General features: G+C 44.8%; 1 protein-coding gene across 1 annotated transcript in view; it reads left to right on the top strand.

Annotated features, from left to right (window-relative positions):
- LOC128431077 (rho GTPase-activating protein 6) overlaps positions 1 to 18,414 on the top strand; it is a 68,214-nt gene extending 49,800 nt beyond the window's left edge. Inside the window, exons 2-14 of the mRNA XM_053417295.1 lie at positions 2,632 to 2,791; positions 5,797 to 5,868; positions 8,544 to 8,692; positions 8,793 to 8,921; positions 9,011 to 9,206; positions 9,320 to 9,375; positions 10,907 to 11,057; positions 11,150 to 11,298; positions 13,198 to 13,377; positions 14,915 to 15,006; positions 15,100 to 15,353; positions 15,458 to 15,541; positions 16,099 to 18,414. Of these exons, the coding sequence (XP_053273270.1) occupies positions 2,632 to 2,791; positions 5,797 to 5,868; positions 8,544 to 8,692; positions 8,793 to 8,921; positions 9,011 to 9,206; positions 9,320 to 9,375; positions 10,907 to 11,057; positions 11,150 to 11,298; positions 13,198 to 13,377; positions 14,915 to 15,006; positions 15,100 to 15,353; positions 15,458 to 15,541; positions 16,099 to 16,667 (2,241 nt within the window). The 3' untranslated portion in view covers positions 16,668 to 18,414. The remainder of the gene's footprint in view (positions 1 to 2,631; positions 2,792 to 5,796; positions 5,869 to 8,543; positions 8,693 to 8,792; positions 8,922 to 9,010; positions 9,207 to 9,319; positions 9,376 to 10,906; positions 11,058 to 11,149; positions 11,299 to 13,197; positions 13,378 to 14,914; positions 15,007 to 15,099; positions 15,354 to 15,457; positions 15,542 to 16,098) is intronic.
- The last annotated feature ends 6,157 nt before the right edge of the window (positions 18,415 to 24,571 follow it).

Below are 24,571 nucleotides of genomic sequence, written 5' to 3' on the forward strand. Positions count from 1 at the left end.
TGATATTTGTGGGACGAGCGTTTCTGGCCTCCCATTAACCCGGTGGTTTTGAGAGTAGGCTGGTTATGATCATTGCATCTACCTCCACCGATTAACATTTAAACAGGCGTCTAATAGCTGGTCACACACATTATCTCGGGAGTGAGACAATTAGCTGCTGATGGGATGAGGGTTAGTCCCGGCTCTTAACATCTGTCCCCAGGGAGACTTGTGGACGGCTCCTCACACCCAGAATCAAAATGCATCCGGAAACATGTGCATCTATTGGTTTTTAGAGAGGGAAAGAGACAGAGAGACATAGAAATCATTATGTGGTGGCTCGTGGCAGTTGCATCACGTGAATCAGAGCCTGACCACTGAGGAGAGTAAACACATGTTTTGTGGTGGGTCACACGACGTCAGCTGAGCAGAGGGTCCAGGATGCTTTCTGCGTTTACGTCAGCTTAAAGAATGTGGCCACGTGCGTCCCACACCACCTCCGAATGTGGTGGGTATGCATGCATTCACACACATACCTACATTTCAATACCGAGTCTGAACGGGGTCTAATAGAGCGTGAGCGAGGGTTGTTAAATGTGGAGGCCGGGCTTTAAAGTTGAACCGTGAGCTCCTTCCTCCACAGAGATCAGTGTTTGTGTCTGCCTCTGAGGCCAGGCTGTGGCTGACGACTCTTGACGGCCAGGATGAATCATAAATCTGTGTTTTTGTGACACTAAGTGGAGTGCTAATGTGGGAGAGAGGCTTAACGTTCCACCAACTCTGCATAAGGTTTGAATCTTCCCTTTACCCACAGTGCCCAGCGTTATTACCCAGAGAGGCGAGCCTGAATCTGGAGAACCACTAGTCCAAACACGACAAATGACTTTGTTTTGGATTAAACTGTTGAAGGATTCTATCTGTAATGAAGACAAATAAAGTGAATAACCAAAGATCGGGAAGTCAATAGAACGTCTCGGGGGTTTGTAGATCTGAATGGTGTCCAGCAGTGATACCAGGATTTAGTCTGCCCCCCTTCACTCTCCTGCCAGCATTCCACCGGTTTCACAGGTTGACACTCAAGAACTGAAGCTCACCCGTCCCCTTCAGAAATCCTGCTGGGCAGAACCAGCTCGACCGAGGAGAGGCCTCTTATTTAACTTCTCCAACTGTTTGTCTTTTCTTTCGCCGTGCGCAGGCATGTGCAGGCGTGTGCGCCCCTCGAGCTGTGTGTGCGGTCAAGCAGGGGGTAAAAGGGTTTCCTCCACCAGCGATAAGGAATGGCACACACATGCATGTGCACACACACACACGTACACACACGTACACACACACAGCTGTCCTGAATAAAGAGCTCTATGAAAGGGCGCAACATGCAACTTGTTTTTCGCGGCGTACCGTGAGAGGCTCATTCATACACACGTGCACACGCACTCAGGTGGCTCTCTCCAGGCTGACAGTGTCCACCTGGTTTTGCTCCCATGGCTGAATGACGACTGTTGCTTCAGTGCACTGAGTGGGGTCAAATAACAAGGGGGAAGGAATGACCTCAGAATATGGTGGGTCTAGTTATGAAAAGCAGAGTCTTAGAAAAACGGTTTTCTCAGAGTATTTGAGACGTAAACATCTCTGAAGGGGCACACGTTAGAGTCCGCTCGTAAGCCCTCTGTCTGGATAAAGCATTAGATAAATTAGAGCTGCGTCTCCTCTCCTTCTTTTCTCCCTCCGTCTTTCTCAACCTCTACCTCTTCCTGACCCCTCCTCTCGGTAGACACGGTGGAATGCATGACCAGAGATTCGGATGACTCAAAAAAGCGTTCATCAAAGCCAAAAGCGCTCGCCGGGCTTCCAGCAAATTCATCACCGTTCACTTCGGTTCATTCGCACATTAAGTCAAAGCTGAGGAGAGAAACCTCTCTGCCGCAGAGTAATGGGAGCGTGATTGCTGTTTTTCTATATGCTCCCGGCTCTGGACTAACCACGACTCCTCCTCCACATATGCTATGCATTCTTTATGCGAGTTTATTTGAGCGGAGAGCAGATTGCAAAGCCATCAGTGGACGGCCTCAGCGCTGGAAGTTGTCCTCACTTGCTCCTCAGACTCAGTCTGGACTTTTTTCCTACATACTTTCTGTCTGTTTTTTATTTTTTATTCTATACTTTCCATATTATACACTGTTTAAAAAAATATATAATCATTGGTTGCACTGCAATTTATCTATATGGTTTCTATGTAAAGATGGGGCTTTGGCATTAACTCAATGGGACCTTGTGGGACAATTTTATTTACTTGGAAGTTTGACATTATTTCAATGAGGAAGTGAGGCTCAAGTTTGAGACTGTTGTGTGACAGTGACTAAGCAAAGATCTAAATATATGCAGCTTGTGTTTATAGTAACTGGTAACTGTTTGCATCAATAAAAGGGGAAATTCGTTGATTTGCTAAACTTGGAACTAAGTAGTTGTAGGCTACCAACTATTCACAGGTAAAAGTATGTGAATGTTGTAGTTCAAGTTGTCCATTAACACCAATTTCCAAAGGGAAAACCCGCAGTGGAAGGCCTAGCACCTGACACAGAAACAAACTATACCAAACTGTTGGTCTGATGTTCTTCTTCTTCTTCTTCTCTTTGTGTTCTCTCTTGTCCACGACAGGGTGATTTCACCTGGAGCAGCCTGTCGGGGCGGAGCGTGCGCTTGATGCCGGTTTCCATCCAGAGCTTGTCGGAGCTGGAGAGGACCAGGCTGCAGGAAGTGGCGTACACCCGTCTGCACCAGGACTACGACCTGGGATGTCAGATCACCATGCCAAAAGGTGTGTGCGTTAAGTTTATGTTACGCAAATCGCTGTTTTAACAGTGTTGCATAATTGTTGGTTGTGAGTTCCAGATGGAATTTACTGCTTCGACACGGCTCAGATAGCATCAGGTTGTTAAGACCCTGACGTTTATATGACTGTTAACTGTGACATAATGCGTCTGTTACTGACTCCGGAACTGTTCTGTGTCGCAAACACTCCTCCCACTCAACCTGGGTTTGCTGTGTAAGCTCGTGCAGATACTTTTCAAGGGTTCCTTTAAAGTGAGGCCAATGCTCAAGCCTCTGAGAACCTCCTCCTGTCATTTGAGGAGGGTCATGTAGGGTCTATGTTTGGGGAAGTTTTGAGAACACGACTTTATATGTAAACAATACGTCACATTGGGTTCGGGCTGCTTCCTGTTTGATCATAATAACATGCGACTCCCTTTCCGCTGCAGTTGCGGCTGAGTGCAGTCACTCACACTTTGAAAAAGTCCTTAATGTTCTAAAAGCAGGCTGCTTGGTCCCTGGGGTCCTATCTTAAGGCTAAACAACTTTTTTAAAATATCTTATAAACCAGACGCAAAAGTGACTCAGAGTTCGGAAATTACAAATCTAGACAAAGTAGAATACCTCTCAGCAGAGCGCATACCAGCACTAAGACCAAACAGTGCATTTAAATCCTGTCAAGCTGCACCAAACAGAACACTCTCGTAGATATGGCTCCCCTAAATGTGCCAACTTTTTTATCATTAACATACATGCATTATGTAATGATGCTTTATTCGTGCAGATCCCATCTTTCCACCATGTTTTGTGGAAATCTGTTTTGTCGTTTTTGCCTAATCCTGCTGATAAACCAAGTTCTGCAAGGGCTAGAGAATGTGGTTTATTTCCAACTGTACATCCCACTCAGATGTGGCTATTTGAATCATTTCCAGAGGCTAGATAAGGCATAATACATACAAACTATCCAGTGACTCTGATTAGAAAAGTACACATTTGAAGTAACATATAAGAATCCTTGAATAGCTTTCGGCTCTCCTGTCTGGTTAATTGTTTTAGGACCCCTCAGATGTTACTCCTCTCGCCCTGCAGGCTGGGAGCCACATGTTTAGATAATGTGGCTAAACGGCTTGTTTACAGCCTGACAGCCTGTCTGAACAGACTCTGTTACCGAGCTGTTGCTGTGCTGATCATCGCGATTATACGATGAACTCTGAAACAACACCCCTGTGGTTAGATTTCAGAAGATTGTCTTGTTTTTGGACCGGTGCTCACCCAGATGCACATTATGCAGAGTGAGAGCAGTATTTTCTCAGTGCACTGTATAGAAGTAGAGTGGCTGCCATAGAGGCAGTATAGTGCAGCCAGTGGATTATCCAGGGCCTTGCATTCCAGCTGAAGGTTCAACCTCTCCCCGCCATGATTTAATATGTACTTGTCCGTGTTGCTTATGAATTCCAGAGCCCCTGACGGCCGCCGTGCGCTAACGAGGGATATTTTTCAACTTGTGTGTAGGATTCTAAATGCGCATGTGTCTTTTTTGCAGCTGCAGTGTTTCTCGAATTTAACCGAGACCGAAAATCTGATTAAAGAGGGATATAACAGGGAGTAGGAAAGAGGGACGGGGCTATGATGGGATGGAGAAGCAGAAAAAAGGTTCATTAGGCGGTTTAAAAAATGGTTGGAAGTTGAACTGGGGAGGTTTGGGGGATTTCCGCATGGCTTTGGGAGCCATCTGTCAAAAATCCAAACCATTTCCTATCTCTCTCTCTCTCTCTCTCTCTCTCTCTCTCTCTCTCTCTCTCTCTCTCTCTCTCTCTCTCTCTCTCTCTCTCTCACCGCTCTTGCTCTCCATCACAACATCTGCTTTCTCTCTCCTTCTACCTCACACCCTCTCCTCACAGATTTCCCTCCTATTTTTCCCCCCTCTCGTACGCCCTAACATTTCACTTCGTGTCCATTTCACTTTACTTCCCTCTTTCTGCAGCTCCCTGAAGAGGACAAGTTTCTCATGTATCACCGCGGTGGCAATAAATTGATTGTCAAAGAACGACTTGTTCAGATTTGTCGGAGATGCTCGGACACATGTGGTAACTGAACCGACTCCACCACGTCAGAGGCGAACGCCGCCGTCGAGCGCAATGTGGGAGTTGGATAAACTGTCCTGAGCGCACGAGTCGTTCATCTGATACAGGGAACATCTGGGGTTCAAACTGAGGTTGCTAAAAGCGGCAGGTCAAGGCAGAGACTCCAGAACGCTGTGGACGCCAGAGCGCAGACGTCTGAGTGACCTAGCATTCAAAGTTGCTGAGGTCGCCACGTCCTGACATCCTGGCCCCAGTAAGAGGATTCCGAGGCTTTAAAGTTGCGTGTGACACAGATTCCAGAGTTTCCCGATCATTAATCAGCCCGCTCAGGGCTCATTCATCATGTTGACACCTGACAGCGTAGCTTTTCCTCCTTTCAGAAAGCCCCAGTTTAAACCCTGGAGGTAAAGCACGCTATAGAACTGATATGATTGTGTGCAATGCCTGTTTCTGGCAATTGTAGCCCATCAGATACGTGCAGTTGTAATTTGAAAAGTACACGACTGTAATAACCTTCCAGACAAAGATCGGTATCACAGCATTGCACTATAAACTCTGTGCATTGTGAGGGAGTTTAAACGTTTAGCAGCTCGTCTCTGCTTTCTCTTGTTATCTGTATTTAAATTGTTTATTCATTTAATCAGGGTGAAACTGAGATGAACTTTTTAAGCGTAAACCTCACCAAAAAACCCAAATGCATATCCATGTATCGTATTTTGCTAAATAATATACCGGAGGTGGCCCCGTCTGACATTGAAGTTAAATGGATTTTCTCTTGTAGACAGCTTCCTCCTCCTGTGATGAATTCATGTCTGCATTCCTGATGTAAGCTTGTTACAAGCGGGCGATATTAGCGAGATAAGATAAAGCGGCCACGGGGAGCGTTTGTTTCAGATGATTTACTTTCTTGTTTTTTTTCCGGCCACAGATGGACAGAAGAGGAAAAAGTCTCTGAGGAGGAAGTTGGACTCGCTAGCGAAGGAGAAGAGTAAGGACAAAGGTACAGTAAGTTCTCGGAGCTTGCAAGCTGACATGTTGCATGCCTCACAGGGATTTCTCTCTCCCTATGCATCTCTCCTCCTTGTTGTGAATATTTCGCTGTCCTGCCAGCAAGCCCCGGGGCGGGCCGTGGTCTCCGCCCCCCCCGGGCAGGTGAACATCGAGGTTATAAAAACACACTTTTTGTTTACGGGGCTTTGAGAGTTTATATTTAGTTTAAGTGGATAGACTCCTTGTAAGGGGACTGGGCTTCGAGGAGCAGACGCCTCGCTGCACTGAGGGAAGCATATTTGGCACAAAGCGAGAAGGATCTTAGTCAGAGGAGCCCAGATGGAAAGAGGGGCAGGAGATAAAATAAAATGAGCCTCTCTTGTCAGATTTGTGAGAGTGTTGGTGCAGATCCCAGGTTGTGTTTACAAAAAATACACACACACACACACACTCGTTTTTGATAGCCTGCCATGCTAAAAATAGTGCAGATTTGGGCATGGCTGGTATCCTCCCTTGCCATCCCATTGAAATACAAAAACGTATGCTTAACCAGGATTATTATTATTTTTATTGCTCTTAGATTATGTAGCCATCTGCTGCCACAATGTAGAAGGTCCACGTACACCAGCTGTACCCTTGGGAGAAGAGTGCACCATGGGAAATGTAGAAGCCAGTGTCTCGTCTTAAGTTCAGGAAATCTGGCTTTTATTTTTTTTATTTTTAGACTACGTATGCAATCAATACAAGTATTGGTTCTGGTGATATAAATAATTAAACTAACGTAAGCTAAACAGAGAAAATAGATAAATTGATATAAAATTTGCGGTCGTAATAAAGATCCCAACGGGTCCAGTAAGATCATCTAACTCTGGAACCATCCGGGCCCAGTGCGCAACCTATCTTATAAGACATGAATTTTAAAGTAGGCCTATATAATGGTAATTTATATATAATTTAATGGGATATAATGTCAGAGGCCTTCTTTAATTCACTGCTTTAACAAGTGGGAGAAACATCTGTCGAGCTCTGACTTCCCTATCAAAATAAGATGCTATGTCACAGCTGTGTGGTCGGAAAGTAATGAGCCTGCTTAGGCCACTTAAAACCACTTATTGCTCGTGACAGCTGGGACAACGCTCAATATATCGTTGGAAAAAAGAACATTTGAGGACATGTACTTTGTAAAAGTTATGTAAAATGTATGTCAGGATGGATATAAAGTGAGTGTAGGTGGGTTTCCCCCTCCACTGCACACCTGGCTCTACCCCTCCGCAGCCCAGATGGCTCAGACGCACCATGTGGTCTAAACTGCCAAAATGGATTCTAAGTAAAATTTTCCCCCTGAATACCAGCGCTGCCTTTCTCTCTGAGGCGGGCTGAGCTCTTTCTCTGCATGAGACGAAACGGAGAGAGAAGGGAAAACGCTGCCTTCCTTGATGTGGTAACGTGAGCCGGCGGCTGACGGCACCTCAGATACTATCGATCGAGCTGTCAGTCAAAGCCACGGTTTACAAATTGCTCTTGTTGGCATTTTGGCTGCTCTGTCTCGTGAGGTGAACCGCACCCGTCTGGGCACATTTTATTGCTAACCTGTCCTGAGGCTCTGAGACACTCGCACTGAGAACACCTCCAGCTCATATAAACACTTCCCAAAGACAAGAATATTAAAAACTTAGAGAAGAAAAAAGAAGAGCGCATCGAAGCTAGATTGTTCTAAAGACCCAGAGGCAATTTATGATTTATGACAATCTGACATGGGTCCATAAATGTGGTCTAGAGCAGATGTGCGGTGCATGACGTTGTAGGCCCTCTACATTATGCGATCCAGATTGTGTGCATGTGTGTGTTTGTGTGTGCGAGATGCATAAGCCTTGTGAACGCGGTGAGGCCGAAGAGCAAATTTTGTCGTGTCACAGTGTTAGTGGTCGTGCTGCTCATGAACCACAGCCCTCCAGTTGTGGTTGTGGAATGGATTTTGCTTTCTCTCTCTGCATGTGTTGCAAGTTGCCTCCACACACACACACACACACACACACACACGGAAGCTGGACTGTTTTTCTCCTGCTGTTGGCTCAACCTTTGAGATTCTGGATAACGGAACATATAGCCTGTGATGGCCCAGTATGACACAATTTCTCCCCAGCGTCAGATTTGCATCAGGAACAAGTCCCGAGTTTTTGCTTCACTTCGTTGTTACATAAACTGTCTGTTATTAGCATGTGTGTTTCTGAAAAACGACCCATGCGGAGAACATGACTTTGCTTTCTTAGTTGGGTTATTTCGGTCAAACTAGCACTAGAATTAGTGGTTTTGTCGAAGCCAGATTTATTTTCCTTCCATTTCTCTGTGGTCTTATTTTGGAAAACAGCTGTGGCACTGCAGTAGCGCTAAAAGAGCTTTAAAGTGACGCAGTAAACATGTGTTGTGATGTTTTAATCACATGTGAAATGCAGCTCAAACAGAAGTAATAAAGGGTCCGACTCGAGATATGTTTGATGTTGTTGTTACAAGGTCACGTCGTTATTTTTGGATGCTTCCCATAGAGCTTTCATTTTCTTTTAGTTCTCCTCTTCTCACAGCTACATCTGTGCTTTTGTTGGTTAGTTAAAATAATGTTTTATTTGACTTTCTCACCCCCCCCCTTTTCCTGCCTCCTTCATTTCACTCTCTCCCAATGTTTTACAGAGAGCATACCCCAGGCCTTCAGCATACCGCTCTCTCAGGTCATCGCTAATGACAGAACGCACCGGCAGCGTCAGGATGGTTATCGCCAGGACCCTCCACAGCGCGAGGAGCACAAGGACTCCTCCGACCTTGTCTCGTCCATTTTACAGGTCTTTAGATTTATCTGTTATTTATATGTCTCAATGATTTAGGCATAAGGGAGTTATCGCAAAAAGCCAAATATGACCTGTTGCATCATTTGTCCTGCAGTTTGCCACCAAGCGGCCATCCAATAGGGAGTTATCAAGCAGTAACTCCTCACTGAGCTCTACATCAGAGACAGCCAATGAGTCCACGTCACCCAACACCCCCGAGGTTGCACCGCGAGCACGCAGGAGGGTGAGATAAGGATAATAAAGTTGAGCTAAAGCGGCAAAGACCGGGTTGTTTGTGTTTCCATTCCGTCAAACGCACACATTGTCTTCCAGGGAGCCATGTCAGTGGACTCCATCACCGACCTGGACGACAACCAGTCGCGCCTGCTCGAAGCGCTGCAGCTCTCTCTGCCAGCAGAAATGCAGAGTAAGAAGGAGAAGCACCGGGACAAGAGGCTGAGCCTTAATCCCATCTACCGCCAGGTGCCCCGGGTGGTCGACAGCTGCTGTCAGCACATTGAGAAATATGGTGAGTGGCCACTTTACCTCCAGAGCCTTCATACATGTCATCCCGCCCTTTGGCCACCATCTGTTACTCCAATGACAGCTGCCAGAGATAGACGTGTCCCTGTCTCTCCACAGGTTTGCAGACGGTGGGGATCTTTAGAGTGGGCAGCTCCAAGAAAAGAGTACGACAGGTGAGTTTTCTGGGATATTCCATAATTTGCATGCTCCTCAAAGCCCATTTTGTGTAGATCAGACAAAATTGACTTTGATCTGGGTGGACCAATTTCCAGGGGGGGCACAATGTCAAAGACAAAAAGTTTAAGAGTTTAAAGACTCACTCCTTCCTTAGTAATACCTTCCTGCACTTGCAGCAGGCCTATTCGTAGCCTAATCTAAGGAGTAATTTGCTCCATAGTCTTTTTTAGAAAGTTCGTAACCCAAAGAGCTAGCCTTCTAGCTAGCTAACTTCTTCCAACTGCAGCTAGCCCTTTTCTCCTTAACCCCTACCTTTACATCTTCAATCATCCACCGTGTTGCAACAAATAAAACACCAGCACTTGAATACTATTCTGTGCTGTCCCTGTCTACATTGTGTACTGTTCGTTTTGTTAGGAACAATTGCCTAGCACAGCCTTATTCATTATTCGTGTGCAAGTCGCTCACAGCCACACATACAAACACACTCACAAGACCACGACGTTGAAATTAGAACTTTATTAACATCACACACACTGTATCAGCAAACAAACACAACTATGGACAAGTTTCTGATTCGTAAACGCCAACTACCCCTAACCAGCTTTGGGGGGGGGCCCAGCTTGCAAAAGTTTGAGAACCCCTGGTGTAGATGGATGACCAGAGACCCTTATCGAGGGATGGGAGGTTATTCATTCACCAGCAGACAGAAGAACTTGTGTTTGACCTTCTGCTAGAAGTCCAGAAAAAGAAAGTGATGCATTCGTTTTCCGAAATCGCAGCTGGTGTCACGTCCGAAAAAACGTTGTCAGATAAAATCAGGGCGATGTTTGGATATCTTAGTGTTTATACAGCCTGATGCAGAGATTCTTGTAGCAACACACTTTTCCCAATTTTTTCACATTTGAGCTTCCACCCAGCTCTCACTCACTGAGAAGCCGCAGCCTTCTTGAAAGGTTATTCTTTGTTTTTTATTAAACTGATCGTTGAACAGATGGCAAATTCCCGAAGACCAAACTGCCTCTTTCATATCAACTTTTGCTTTCCACTGTTTTCTAGTGTACTGTTTGTATTATACTGTTGCCACTGTGGTTAGACCATACCTCTGTGTATAATTCTTCTACTTTATTATAAAATCATTAAACGAAATTTCCAAATCTGGACATTATGTGCCACAAGCCTTCTCTGCTGGTTGAGTTTAATACAATCCAGTGTTTACATTTGCCAGCCACCATGAAAACTGGTATATGCTGACTCCTGTGTACCTGTCATCATGTCCGACATTAGACTTAGTATTATCTTGGAAGTCATCCAAAGGTCAGATTCCAGAGATAAGGATCCTTACTGGTAAAACGAGTTTGAACCTGAAAGTTTAGTAGGCCACTTGGAGGGCCGATGGGAGTGAGTGTGTGTGGGTGTGCGCGCTCCCGACAATAGAGTGTCCATTGTTGTGTTAGGATGTTTCTAAATCCCTCTTCTTCCTCTCTTTCTCCTTTGTCCTCTCTGGGGCTTTTGACTCTCCTTCAGCTGCGGGAGGAGTTTGACCGTGGTATTGACGTGCAGCTGGATGAGGAGCACAGCGTTCACGATGTGGCCGCTCTGCTGAAGGAGTTCCTCAGGGACATGCCCGACCCTCTCCTCACCAAGGAGCTCTACACGGCCTTTATCAACACCACGTGTGAGCTTAACCATCCGTCTTTTTTCTCTGTCTGTTCACGATGCTCTCTTCCTTTTATCTCCTCCTCCATCTCATTCTCATCTGTGTTGCAGTGTTGGACCCCGACGAGCAGCAGCATGTCGCTCAGCTACTGGTCTACCTGCTCCCAGCATGCAACAGTGACACGTTCCATCGCCTGATGGACTTTCTGTCGACTGTGGCGGCTCACGCCCACGACCGGCAGGACAAAGATGCTCAGGAGGTGAGCATCGAAGTTTATCAACAGGAAATTAAACTTAAAAAAATAGTCCCTCTCCAAATCCGGAAATTAAGCAGTTAGAGAAATACAAACACGGGGTGGGGGGGACCATGCCACTTCTAGCTGTGTGCAACACGTGCTAACAGTTTTTGGGCACCCTCCGAAAATTCTGTTTGCCTTCTGTTTCCACCTCATTGGGAGGAAATGACCAAAGAAGAGATAGGAATCAGTTTGTGTGGTTGGTACGTGCATAAATTTCTCCCAGGCTTTCAGGCCTGAAACAGCACGGGGCGTTGATGTAAGATTACTAAACAGCCTGGTGTTGATTATCACATCCGTCACGATGTGAATGGCTGCATTTACTCCTAATCTGCTCTCCGGAGGACTGGAGTCAACATTTGGCTTTTCTACTGCTACTGGCTGTGAAATGCACAAGTAAACATCGAGCCATGGGAACAATATTGCGAATCTTAATTCCGGGGGAAAAACTGGAAAAAAAAGTTTCTTTGGCTTCAGAAAGCAACAGGGGAAGCTTGTACAAGGGCACGTTATGTAACTTCAAAATATTATGTTTGGTTTTCGGCTTTCTGAAGAGACTCTGGCTGAAAATGTGCAAGATCAAGATCTTCATCCAAAGTGTGATTTAAATGATCTGGTCCTTCCCAGTCCAATAAGCCCTTTAGCCTTCTTTAGTTCTGAACCCTGGAACCCTGAGCATGTGTTTGTGTGTTTTGCATGTGCGTGGGTTTGTGAGTACGTTGTTCCAATTGTGTACTGTATGTGTGACGGAGAAGCATTGAGTGTGTGCGCAGATGGAAGAGTTTTCTCTGTGTGTGAATACACATGAGAATGAATGGACTCAAACACCAATGTGTGTGTGTGTGTGTGTGTGTGTGTGTGTGTGCATGTGTATTTTCCCCCCTCCACGACTCCACGGCTCCAGTATCTGTTTCTGAGATCGTGACAGGAAGTTGCGGGGCTTCACACTCCGCCTGGAACAACACATCAATACTTTTGGCTCCTCGCTGCTCCCATCTTTCCTTTGGGACTGGGAGTGGAAAGGGAGGAAAGTGGGAAAGAAGCACAAAAATAATAATTCATCCAAAAAATGAGTTGTTCGAGCTGTGAAGGGCTGCGGACTGCAAATGCGTCACACGATGCGCATCATCAACCAGCCTTGAGTGGAAAGTGGGGAAGCTGTCACACACACTCCGACACATCGGAGAGTTAACAAATCCCATGATGCCCCTCTATTGCTCAGAGTGACAAGAACAGGACACAGAGATTTAGGGGGTGGAGGGGTGATGTGAGAAAATAAAACTGGATGGAGGTTGGAGATGTGAGTGGGAAGAAAGGGGGAGAAAAGACGAGGGACACGATGAAGCGCCCTCCTAAGACTGTAATCACAGCAAAATGCAGTGATGTCAGTCCTGCAAAACTTTGAGATTTAAAACATGTTTTCCTCATACTGGAGAGAAAACAGTGTGAAACTGTGTGAAAAGGGTAAACGTATAAAAGATGCACGAGTGTCAGTCTCCCAGTGGAAACAGTTTTGATAAATACCTTCTTCATGAGACTAATGGCTGTATCACATGCAAACTGCTTTTAAAATGAGACTCATTTAAATAGTGGTGCACTCTAATTTCCATATTTCTTTTCTATTGGGGCTTATTTTAAATGGGCAAACACATCAAGTGCACTTTTATTTGCATGAAAAATGCTTTTATTATGAAAATGTATTCTTTTGGGCTTAAAAAACACTTAAATATTGAGAGGGGAGATACATTTTGAAGGCCTCGTCAACAGGGCTGCACTTTTTGTGCGTCTGAATCACAACCTGCAAATATATAGCAGCAAATAACTGGTCTCTAAATCCAAACTCTTTTGTTTCTCCGACGGCAGATCACGGGCAACAAGATGACATCTCTGAACCTGGCCACCATCTTTGGCCCCAACCTGCTCCACAAGCAGAAGAGCTCAGACAAGGAGTTCAGCGTCCAGAGCTCGGCCCGAGCGGAGGAGAGCACGGCCGTCATCGCCGTGCTGCAGAGGATGATCGCCAGCTACCACACCCTCTTCATGGTCAGTCATTCAGCTCTACACCCCCCCGCCTCACGCCTCATCCCTCCATTCTTCTACCACTCAAGGAAGCACACACGTACACACAGCCTCGCCTTCTCCCGCACTCTTCTCCCTCTTGCATTCCTGTGGAGACTTAAGAGTAAGACAATCCCTCCTGGGTTAGCACACAATGGTTTTCGTCTCAGTTAATAAAAACAGAGTTCCTGGTTTTGCGGACAGGAGGGAAAGACGAGACCGAGGCAAACAGAAGAAAGAGGTGAGGAACAAAGGAATCAAAGAGTGAAAGATAACAGGTGGATAAGGAGTGTTTTGGGTCAAAATCGTGCGTGAGGCATCTTATAAAGACTTGACAAGAAAAATTGAAATCTTTCCAGTAAGCCGCCGGTGACGTCAAAGACCTTTCATCCAGATACGTGAACTTGTTTTGTCCAAAATAAAACGCGGAAAAATCCAGGCATGAAATCCTCCATGTGGGGTCAGCAGAGGTCAGGGGTTTCGCACGGACTACCGCCCCATCAGTTGTTCTTTCTCTGCTCCTGCGATTCTCAAAACAGCGTTCAGGTCATTTCAGGTCCGAAACCTTAAACTGTAATGTTTTGTACTCTGCCAACCCCCCCCCCCCCCCACGAGGCTTACATTCCTGCCGTAAGCCAATGAAGAGCTATTAATCGCATGTAAGTGAACTGGGACTGAGCTGCTCGGTCTCGGCGAGTGAAAAAAAAAAGATTTGCGAGGCGGCTCAAGTTCTATGAATGACATCTGAAAGTTGTTTCGTAACCTGCTTATGTCCGAATTGGTTAAAGATCTGGCGACTTGCGCGTTTGGGATGAGAATCATTTCTTTCATGTGTTTGGGCGGCGTAATCCTCGTGTTTGATAAGCATTCATTTCAGCTAATTACCCCGAGATCAGAGAGACAGGACAGGTAAGAGATAATACGGATAGAGGCTCCAAGAGATCCATGTTAGTCCAAGCTGGATTCTTCTATTACTAGATGCAGCAAGTAGGGTTGCTGCATCATTGTAAAATATTTTTAAAGACGATTCCAATTGTTTGGCCAACTATTTATATCTCTGGCATTGCATTAGTGTTTTTTTTACAAGCTTTTTTCTCATCTTATTCTACAGAACATTGCCACGTGTACTATCTCATGTGTGGAGACATTTCACCCCAGCCAATATAGAAGGAAAGGCTGTGTACATTTGCAAATACTGTGCAAAGACCTATGTTAAGAATGACACAAAGTTGCAGAAGCATATAGTCAAGTGCCCAAAGTTTCCTCAGGGCTCAAATCCGCATATGACAAAACAAAATGTTTATATTTATGTCTGTACATGACAACGTAAATACAGTTAGTATAAATTATCCAAAAATTTCCAGTTTATTCACGTTAATTCCCGTATATTCCTGTATATTCCCGTTAATTCCCATGGAAAGTTTCCAACCCTAGCAGCAAGTGAAGTTTTATTGACCTACATAAACTTTACGTAAACTTATAGTATAATTAGTTCTTCATTAACTTCTCTGTTATATTATAGGTGCCTCCAGATCTGCAAAACGAGGTACTGATGAGCCTATTGGAGACAGATCCAGACGTGGTGGACTACCTTTTGAGAAGAAAAGCATCACAGTGAGTTGCACACACACACACACACACACACACACACACACTCACACTTCACTATGTGTCTCTCTTTCCAACTGCATTTCTCCTCCCCAACAGGAGCCCCGATCTGCTGCCGTCGGAGGAGCCCTTCACCCTGAGCGAGCGCCGCTCCTCCAGCGACTCCAACAAGGCGTACAGCGGGGAGGTGTCCCCCTACGACAACAACTCTCCGGTCCTGAGCGAGCGGAGGGGGGAACCGGGGAGCCCCGGCAGCGACAAGCACTTCCGTGTCCCGGAGCAGTACACTGTGGTCGGGCAGGTGGCTGGATGGAGCAGGGAGCCGGGAGCACATGACCCTTGGGCCAGCAAAGGTACTCAGGACATACATTTCCCCCCGTGTTCAGAGTTTTCTCCTGGGTCTTATGTATAAGTCAGTCTGTACTCCATGAGTGTGACCTCTATTTTCTTCCTCCAGACACTATATCGGAGGAGCATGTTAACATTTGGGGGACGTGGCACAGCACTCTGAAGCCCACACTCAAGGACCAGACGTTCACAGGTAAACACTTGTCTCAGGTCCTGGTGGGTAAAGAGCCAGAGAAGTGTGTGTCTGGCAGCTGGTGTTGGTTATTGAGCATCAAACAGGAATACAGAATGAAGCACCCAAGCCTTTGGACTGTGTGATTTGCATTACTGGTCACCTGAAACCAGAGTACTGCTGGTTTTTATTCATTATATGAGCATCTAACTTGCGGCCAAGTTCCACCTGAGAAAAGAGAAAGGAAAGAAAAAATAAGTCAAGAAAAGACAAGATAAGAAAATAAAAAGAAAAGGTAACATGAGTTAAGATAAAATAAGATGAAACGAGAAAAGAAAAGATGAGAACATATAAGAAATTAAGATAAGGTAAGATAGGAAAAGAAAAGACAAGATTTGATCTTGGTGAGAGAAACGCATTCTGCCAAACATGTAGCTAATTTTGTAAGGAATATATTCTATTAAAATCTGATGATCTTATTTATTTATAAGATGAGTTTTAGGTTTTGTTGGAGTATCTTCTTCTTCATGTGCACCATCAAATGTCTCTAATGAATTCTCCCATCGTTCTGTTTGGAGGTTCCCACGGCAACATGTCCGAGGGAAGCTCCCGCAGCTCCCAGGAAGGTCTCGACGGGCTCCATGGCGATGGCCGGCATCAGGCCTCGGTGCAGCGGACCCTGATGGCGCCCGGCGTCACAGAGTGCCGACCCCACCCCCCGGTCACCAGAGTGTGTAGCAGCCCTCACAACGAGACGGGGCGACCGCGCCTGCAGCTTAACATCACCCCCCCGGCGGCGTCACACCTCAACAGCACGCCGGGCCTCCAGCGGGCGAGTGGACACAGAATCAACCCCACCTCCAAACTCCAAGACGGGGCGAACATTGGCGACAGCGGCTCTCCGCCCACCTATAAAGTCCACAACCAACTGGCCGGTTCTCAGAGCTCGCCCCTGCTCGCAGCCGCTCGGCGCCCCCCCCTTCTGCCCGGGAGGTCGATCGCGGCGCAGAGCAACGCGGCGTCGCCGACCGAGGCCCAGATGGTGCCACAGAGCCCGGAGTGGCAGGACTGGCAGAGGGACCGGTGGCAGATCTGGCAACTGCTGTCCTCAGACAATGCCGACACACTGCCTGAAACGCTCGTGTGATCGCAGGCCATGGAGTCGCCAGCCGGTGGCCTCATCCTCCCCCCCTCACTTCATCCCTCCACACATGGATTCCATCCCTCCTCATGAACCGTCTGTGCTTCTCCTGCATCTTGGCGCCACGGCGTTGTTGTTTACGTGTGCAGCTGCTGCCTTATACAGACTTGTACAATCGAGAGCCACTTGTATTTCTTGTCTCGTGTGGATGTTTGAAATGTTGCCCCCGTTGCCCACGTGTCTCTTTCGTCCCTAATGACTAACGACATGGGAGCATTGTAACGTGCCCATCAGAAATACCTCAACGAAAAAAAGAACTTCTTCTTCACACCTCTTCAGAATGTCTCACATCCGTCCACAACTGCTTCTCTGACAACGTTCAATCTTCATATCTCTATTCAGAACAATAGGAGGGGGTTTTACTGATTTCATAATTTTCACAATAAGATCAAAGACGTATGGACAATTGCTGCTAAATGTAGACGTTTGTAGTTCAGCCACATCAGTGTCTAAAGAGATCAAAGGTTGAATGGCGTTTCCTGTCTCGCAGATTGTTTGTGTTTATCCAAACTGCCGACGGACACTTATACGACATCTATGTAAAGTATATAATTTGTAAATCTACCTTGAAGTAAGTCGGCCCTTTAACAGTCAGTCTAAATGTCGGTGTTTTACTCAGACTGCTGTTCCTGTCTTTAATTCACACTGAATGTAAAAATGCTTCACTTGTGTCAAAACCGCTTGGACCTAATTATAAAGCACTCGGCTGTAAGTTTGCTTATGTGCTTCTGCCACCTGCTGCACGGGAGGAACAATGCACACACTCGTTTCAAGATGCTCAAACACGACACAACAGTAATATGTGACTGACACTGACTGATTCGTCTTGTTATACCTCTAATGCTCGACTGAATATTCCAACTGGGTGTGGACGTATCACCAGAATAACATCCTTCAAAATCGTAAAAATATCTTATCCAGCTGGTTATAACAAAATACCCCAATCCAGCCCCATCAATCGGTCTAAATCCTCTCAGATGTCACAGTTTAGTGGGTATTTGCTGGCGAATATTTCACATGTTTTCAAGCTTTAATGTCATATTTTCTTCACGTGAAGCAACTTTAGCCTTAAGCCTGGAGACGCTGTATTTAATTTCACCTTCTCTTGTGTTTTTTTCCGCATTTGTTCTCTCCATCTCAAGGAGACAGTGGAAGAAAGGAGTCACACCACAAGTGGAAAGATTATTGGGGAAGGGGTTGTGGCGCCATCTGTTGTCCGGCCACTTGAGACAGCTCAGCGTTTCCCCGGCGTCCGTCCTCACTCGATTTAGAGTCAAAGCTTGTGATTATAAAGCACCTTCGTGAAAATGTAAAAAAAATCTGCGTGAGGAAAATAAATGTGCCATAAGTCTCCCTCTTAAACGTTTCCCCGTTCATCCCTCCAGGTTCCTTTTGTGAATTTGTATTGCCTTGTTCCTGTTGAGTGTTGTAATATATAAATACAATATAACGCTTTTATATCAAGAAGGAAAAATAAATAAAAAAAGAACCAATAATCCTAAAGGTCCTATCTCTGTCTTTCCCCCAAAACCAGACCATGTCTGACACCAAACTTAGTGTTATGATGTTTTTTTCTTTTTGATATTGTGGTGGGGTTTACTGGGTCCAAGATGTAATGGAATATCTGGTAATTGCTTTTGTACTGTGTGTCATCATCAATATGCTACTATGGAATTAAATATGGTAAAGTTTACACCTGCTGTTGGTGTCAGTGATTCATGAGGATGAGTCTGTCTGCAAACCATGCATCAGATTAAACCTGGTTTCAGGTGAGAGCCTCCGGACTCATTTAACACAAAAATAAACTGATGTAATACATTGTTTTGATTCCAGTACTATTTAAATATTCAAACTGCTTCAATTCATTTCTATAGTTCAAACTTTGTTAAGTCCTCTTTAGTGTGTGTGATTGTGTTTTGTATTTACAATATTAATAATAGTTTTGCATTACATTGGCAAACTATTCATTATTAATTCATTATTGGTGGTTTAATTAAAGATGAACAAAATAACTACACCATTTCAAAATCTAATGCAATCCTTACAATGACCATTTACATTATATTAACATTTGTTCACTTTCAGCTATTATTTATTGGTTTGAATGAATATATTTCCAATTAGTCTGATGATTATATAACGCGCCACCTAAAAAGAAAAATGCTAAATAATTGAGTTAAAAAAATAACACAGTCTTGTGTTTTAGTGAGCAGTCTCTATTTAAGTTGTTATTAGATTAAAAGCATATATTAAAAGCAGTAAAAGTAGCACAAACAAATTGTTGTATGTATGGTGAAGCCCTCACTACGCCACTAGGTGTCAGCCAAGAGCCTCGAATAGCGTGTTCAAGTTAGAGCTTCTTCTTTACTGTATATCTGCAAAAACAAAAAACTGCAAGAGATGATGAATCAAATTTGCTGTTAAAAATGACAAAGAGATTCATGTCTAATCTAGAAAAAAAATCTAAAAAGAAAAGGAAAAACTGTGAGAATAGATATTTAATGGTCTTGAAATAGGAGACTAGGGTGACAAAAAAAGATTAAATGATTTTGGTTGGATTGTCGTCAGCTCTACCTGATAGCTCATTAAATCACCTTACGGAGAAATGAGATTACCTGCTGGCGGACCATTACACATATTGGAGGAGGCAATGGACTAGCGTTCAGGGGAGTCACTCGCTGTGTGAGGGGACAGAAACTGAGTATGTGTGTCTGACAATGGAAATTAGGTAATAATTGAAATAGAATACATTTACAGTGTGAATACTTACTTCCTCTCATTCCTCATAATGGACTCTGGAGGGAACAATGAGAATTAAGGTCACTTTGTCCTTTTACTAGAGTTCTGACTTCTGGGAAGTCGCATTTCTCGCTTGTTTCCAATGCAACATCATTCAAGCTTTTGCCTCTGCATGCCATGTTTGAAGTGAGTATGTCATGTTCTGCTTAAAAGAGGTTCTGGTTAATTGCGATCAGTGGAGAGGACAGAGGCAGTTTGTCTCAGATACTGTACTCCGGCGCCCTCTTCTCTTTCCTTCTCCTCTTTTTTGTCGGCTTCTGGACGGGAGCCTGATTCTAAATAGAATTTTGTGGACCATGACAACAAAACAAAGCTGCTTTATTTCAGCGGCTAATGACTTGGCCCAGAGTAACATTATCCAGTCGGCCACGCTAAAGGACAATTTGCCAGAAAATACGCAGGCCCAAATAGGTATGCATGAACTCATCCACACAGAGACACTTGTAATTGCCAGAGCAAGGGTTCAGCCCCCCCATCCCAGATGGAGGTGAAGAATGCATGCATGGCAGTAAACAAACTGTGGATGACGGTCTTTTAAAGCACATTTCAGGGGGCCATGTGAGGTAGTGCATGTTCTCTGAGCACAGCAAATGAAGCAGTGCATGCACAATACTTGTTTTACCCCCGCACAAACATGCACGCGAACACACATCCTGAAAGGAATGCATCCCCACAAGGTCCTCATTAGTCAGCCGGTTCATTCTTATGTGTTGCTTCTTAAGGCCCAAAAACTGGCCCGAAGACATAAATATCTGAAAAGGTTCAAAGTGAAACCATCTGTGATTCATTGTTGAATAATGAGAGAAAATAAAACATGAGTCCATTTTCAATAACATTTCACCTTAAGAGTTTGCATATCTTCTCCAAAGCTGCACTGTCCCGCAGATTTGCATTTATAATAAAACACCAAAATGCTTTTAGTGATAGAGAACATTTAGAGTCCACTAGAAAGTTTCAAAAATGTTTAAGAGAGCTTTTCCATCTGGTTCTAAGAATGATAAGACTGCTTATACTTTATTATATATTTAACGTTGGCACGTTTGTGAAGCAATACATCCACTAGAGGACAGCAGGGAGCCAGGAGTTTCTGTGATGATGCAGAGGCAAAAGCTGCCACGTTGGTCTATGAGGCCATTTAATAGAATTGAACACATCACAACGCGTGGATGACGCAGTCTTTCCTCAGCCATATCAAATTTGATGATTAATGTAATTTACATTTTTGACATTTCTTTCTCTGGTCCTATCCTCGTCTCGCCTTTCCTATTGTCTACACTGCCCCCAGCGAGTCAAGGTGGTACTTCTTTGTTTTGTCCATATCCTGTATTTTTGTATCTAACAGTGTAAATGCACCTTGAATGGCAACAAGTACCAAAACCAATAATGTATGTTTATTTTTCATTTGTATATATTGAAATGCTTACTATCCCTACACATTTGTAAAAAGGACTTACAAGTGTAGTAATAAGTAGTTTAGGTTTTAAAGGCTTGTTCATTTTTTTAATATCTGTAGTTTTCAGCAAATGTTACTCAAACAGAAGTAAAAAGTTCATTTGTTGAGGACTGCTTTTTCAACACATTTTCAATTCAGACTTTTTACTTCACAGCACATTGTACTTGTAATAATGAAAGAACATCCACAGCAGCAGTGTGGCTCATTGATGTTATAAAGCTTTTGAACAACTAGGAAGAAGCTCTGAGGCAAATTCCAGTTACAACATGTTGGTTTGGGGCGTTTCACCAGGAAAAAACAAATGGTGCCAACTGCCCAAGAGTGAAAACCATTTGAATTCTCAGATCTGCACAGACAGGTGACGCTAATTTACTCACAGAATGATTTCACACATAACTCGCCTTTTAAAAATAAAAACATACTCTTCAAACTAGTGTGACTACAGTTAACACAAAGTGCATTGTGTTACTGTTGTTTGACCACAGATCTCTATAGAAAGGCGACTGTTAGGGAGCCAGATGATGCTGTTTTCCCACCGGCCCATCTTCATTCATGAGTGCAGCACAGTGACTGGAGGGCACTGTCCAACCAACCGTGACATACTCTGATCTGCCCCCAGGAGCGGAGACACACAGGCATGCTGTACACATGTTCTCACACACAAACCAACACGCAGCCGCTCTCAACAGCTTACACTCATAGAAAGTCGTGGCCCAGTTCCGTGAGTGAACCCTGACAGACACACCACCGCAGTCTCTTTGTTATTTACATTCAAGCGGATTGCCAACAAAGTCACGCTTCATTGTTTTTTTTTCCGAGCCGGCAAGCAAGCGCCTCGCTCGCTGAGCAAATGGCGGCATGAGAAAAAAACGCTGCATGTCAGTATAGCGCTGCGTTCAACTGAAAGGACGGTTAAAGGCTCGAGGTGAAAAGGTGACAGATTGTGGACAGAGATTTATCGGAATGAATCCAAAATAATTGTGTTTAAATGACACATCTTGACATCAGATTAAAGCCCTGAGGCACTGTGGAGTGGCCGTAATCTGGCAGGGTCAGTGCATGTCACACAGCAAAATGCATCTAATAATATCCTGGTTGGAATCTGCGTCTGACTGTACAACAATCTTGCGCTACTATACAGGCCCATTGAGTCAGAGTGTGTGTACGAGTGAATCATGGAACAGAAATAACATATTTGATTATTGTGATTGTGGAAATGTATAGATCACGACATGCATTTAAAAAGTTGTTCCTAGATGGATGGATGGATGGATAGATGGATGGATGGATGGATGGATGGGTGGATAGATAGGTAGATGGATAGAAGGGTAGATGAATAGATGGTAGATGGATAGATGGATAGATGGATAAATGGATAGATGGATAGATGGGTATATAGATGGATAGATGGATAGGTAGATAGATAGGTAGATAGGTAGATAGGTAGATAGATAGGTAGAATGGTAGATGGATAGCTGGGTAGATGGATAGATGATAGATGGATAGATGGATAGATGGATAGATGGATAGATGATAGATAGGTAGGTAGATAGGTAGATAGGTAGATGGATAGATAGATGGATAGATGGATAGGTAGATAGATAGGTAGATAGGTAGGTAGATAGGTAGATATGTAGATAGATAGGTAGATAGGTAGATAGGTAGATGGATAGATGGATGGATAGATGATAGATAGGTAGGTAGATAGGTAGATAGGTAGATGGATAGATGGATGGATAGATGGATAGATAGGTAGATATGTAGGTAGATGGGTAGATAGGTAGATAGGTAGATGGATAGATGGATGGATATATGGATAGATGGATAGATGGATAGATTGATAGATAGGTAGATAGGTAGATAGGTAGATGGATGGATGGGTAGATGGATGGATAGATGGATAGATGGATACATTAATACAGATAGATTTGAATTTGGAACCTAGTGCAAACTGCAGCACTTCGAGGCGGTCAGACTCTAAGAACATCTGCAGAGAACACGTCAGGCCAGATGTGAAGGACATCATACTGAGACTCGGCTGTCCTTGTAATTTCACCCCATATCCTGTAAATCCGAGTGACTCACGCGGCAGGCATGTGTGTGTGTGCGGGAGACTGAAACAAGAGATCTCTGTTGGCCATTTCAGAAATTCACCTGAATAAATTACTGCGGCCGAACAAAACAGCTCAATTATAAATGGCAGATGAGGGCAGTTCACTTGAGGAGCTGTTAAATCAGTCAGCTGGACTGCAGTTCAGTTTGTTTGAGCTAATCATGGTGTGCTGTCGCTAAAAGTTCCCACGGCCCTCGAAGGCAGCCAGATACAAAATTATGCAGCTGTCAGTTGATGTTTGCAGAAGTGACACTCCATGCAGTGCTATATATAGTCTGAGTGAATAAATGCTGGGAGGTGTGTGCATGTGTCATTTTTGGGGTCGGTTGAGAAAAACAGTTTAATTTCACGCGTATTTTGTGAGTGCACAGTCTTCACAAGGTAGCTACTCTGGATATCTCTCAAGTGTGCTGTACAGGGATGAGCTCCGGAAGCGTGGTTGCCAGGTGAACCCCCTCAGAGCCAGGGTGTGTGCGGAGCTGCGATAGGGAGACAATCCCGTCTGTGGTTGGTCTCTGGCCCGTCATCACAGGTGAGCATTTGGCTTCTGTTCGATACGACGCATCCAAAGAGAGCTCAGTGGAGGTCACCGCTCTTTAACCTGCTGGCTCTGGAAATCTGTTCCGTCAGAGTCAAGGAGGACATATAATGCCCATTTTACCACAGATGATATGGTTCCTTGGGGTCTTAATGAAATGTCTGTCACATATTTTGGTCAAAATACCACAAGGATAATTTCAAACAGCACCTTTTTACCCTGTCTAAAACAGCCCTCCTCAGATTGACCTGTTTTTGAGTGACTTGCCCCCCTCACCCCCAGCTCCCCAGCGCAGCCCCGCAGTGAGAGCAGTGGGAGCAGTGGGAACCTGAGCTGGCGCAGCAGCAGCATCCTTCCACACTGTTGAGTCAACGTTTAGAGGTGTCCCGGGGGCCCTTGTTTATGCGGCCACTTAAATGTCTAACGCTAGCATTAGCTCGCGAGCTAACGCTAGCCGGGCTCCAACGGCCCGGTTAGTTCGCGAGCTCACGCTAGCCGGGGAGTCGGGCTTCCCTAGCCCTAGGCTAGCGTTAGCTCGCTCGTCCAAGGCCATGTAGCGAGACTCCCTACATGGGCATGGTGTGACTATGACGTTTATTTCGGTCGTAACCCCATTCTACGCACTCTAGCGTATCATTTCTGACATAGAGGAACCACAGCAAATTGCGGGAGTTGTTTTTTTCCAGAGTTTTTGGGACGGTAGACATGCCAGATACCCAAATGAACGTGTAGAAGCACTACAAAAGTGGAAAAGTTGGTGGCACGCAAGTGATTTGGTTCTGCAGATTTTAAAAGGCCCGGGATATCCTGACTCAAGATCTCAGGGTGAGGCTTTCACGTATCTTTTAAACTCCATGACTGTGGTTTGTAACACAGGATTTCCACTATAGATAAACGTGACACATTTAGGGAACTGTCTCAGCAGTCAGGAGTTGTGAGAATGTATT

This window comes from Pleuronectes platessa, chromosome 24 (genome assembly GCF_947347685.1).
Source record: "Pleuronectes platessa chromosome 24, fPlePla1.1, whole genome shotgun sequence".
Lineage (NCBI taxonomy): Eukaryota > Metazoa > Chordata > Actinopteri > Pleuronectiformes > Pleuronectidae > Pleuronectes > Pleuronectes platessa.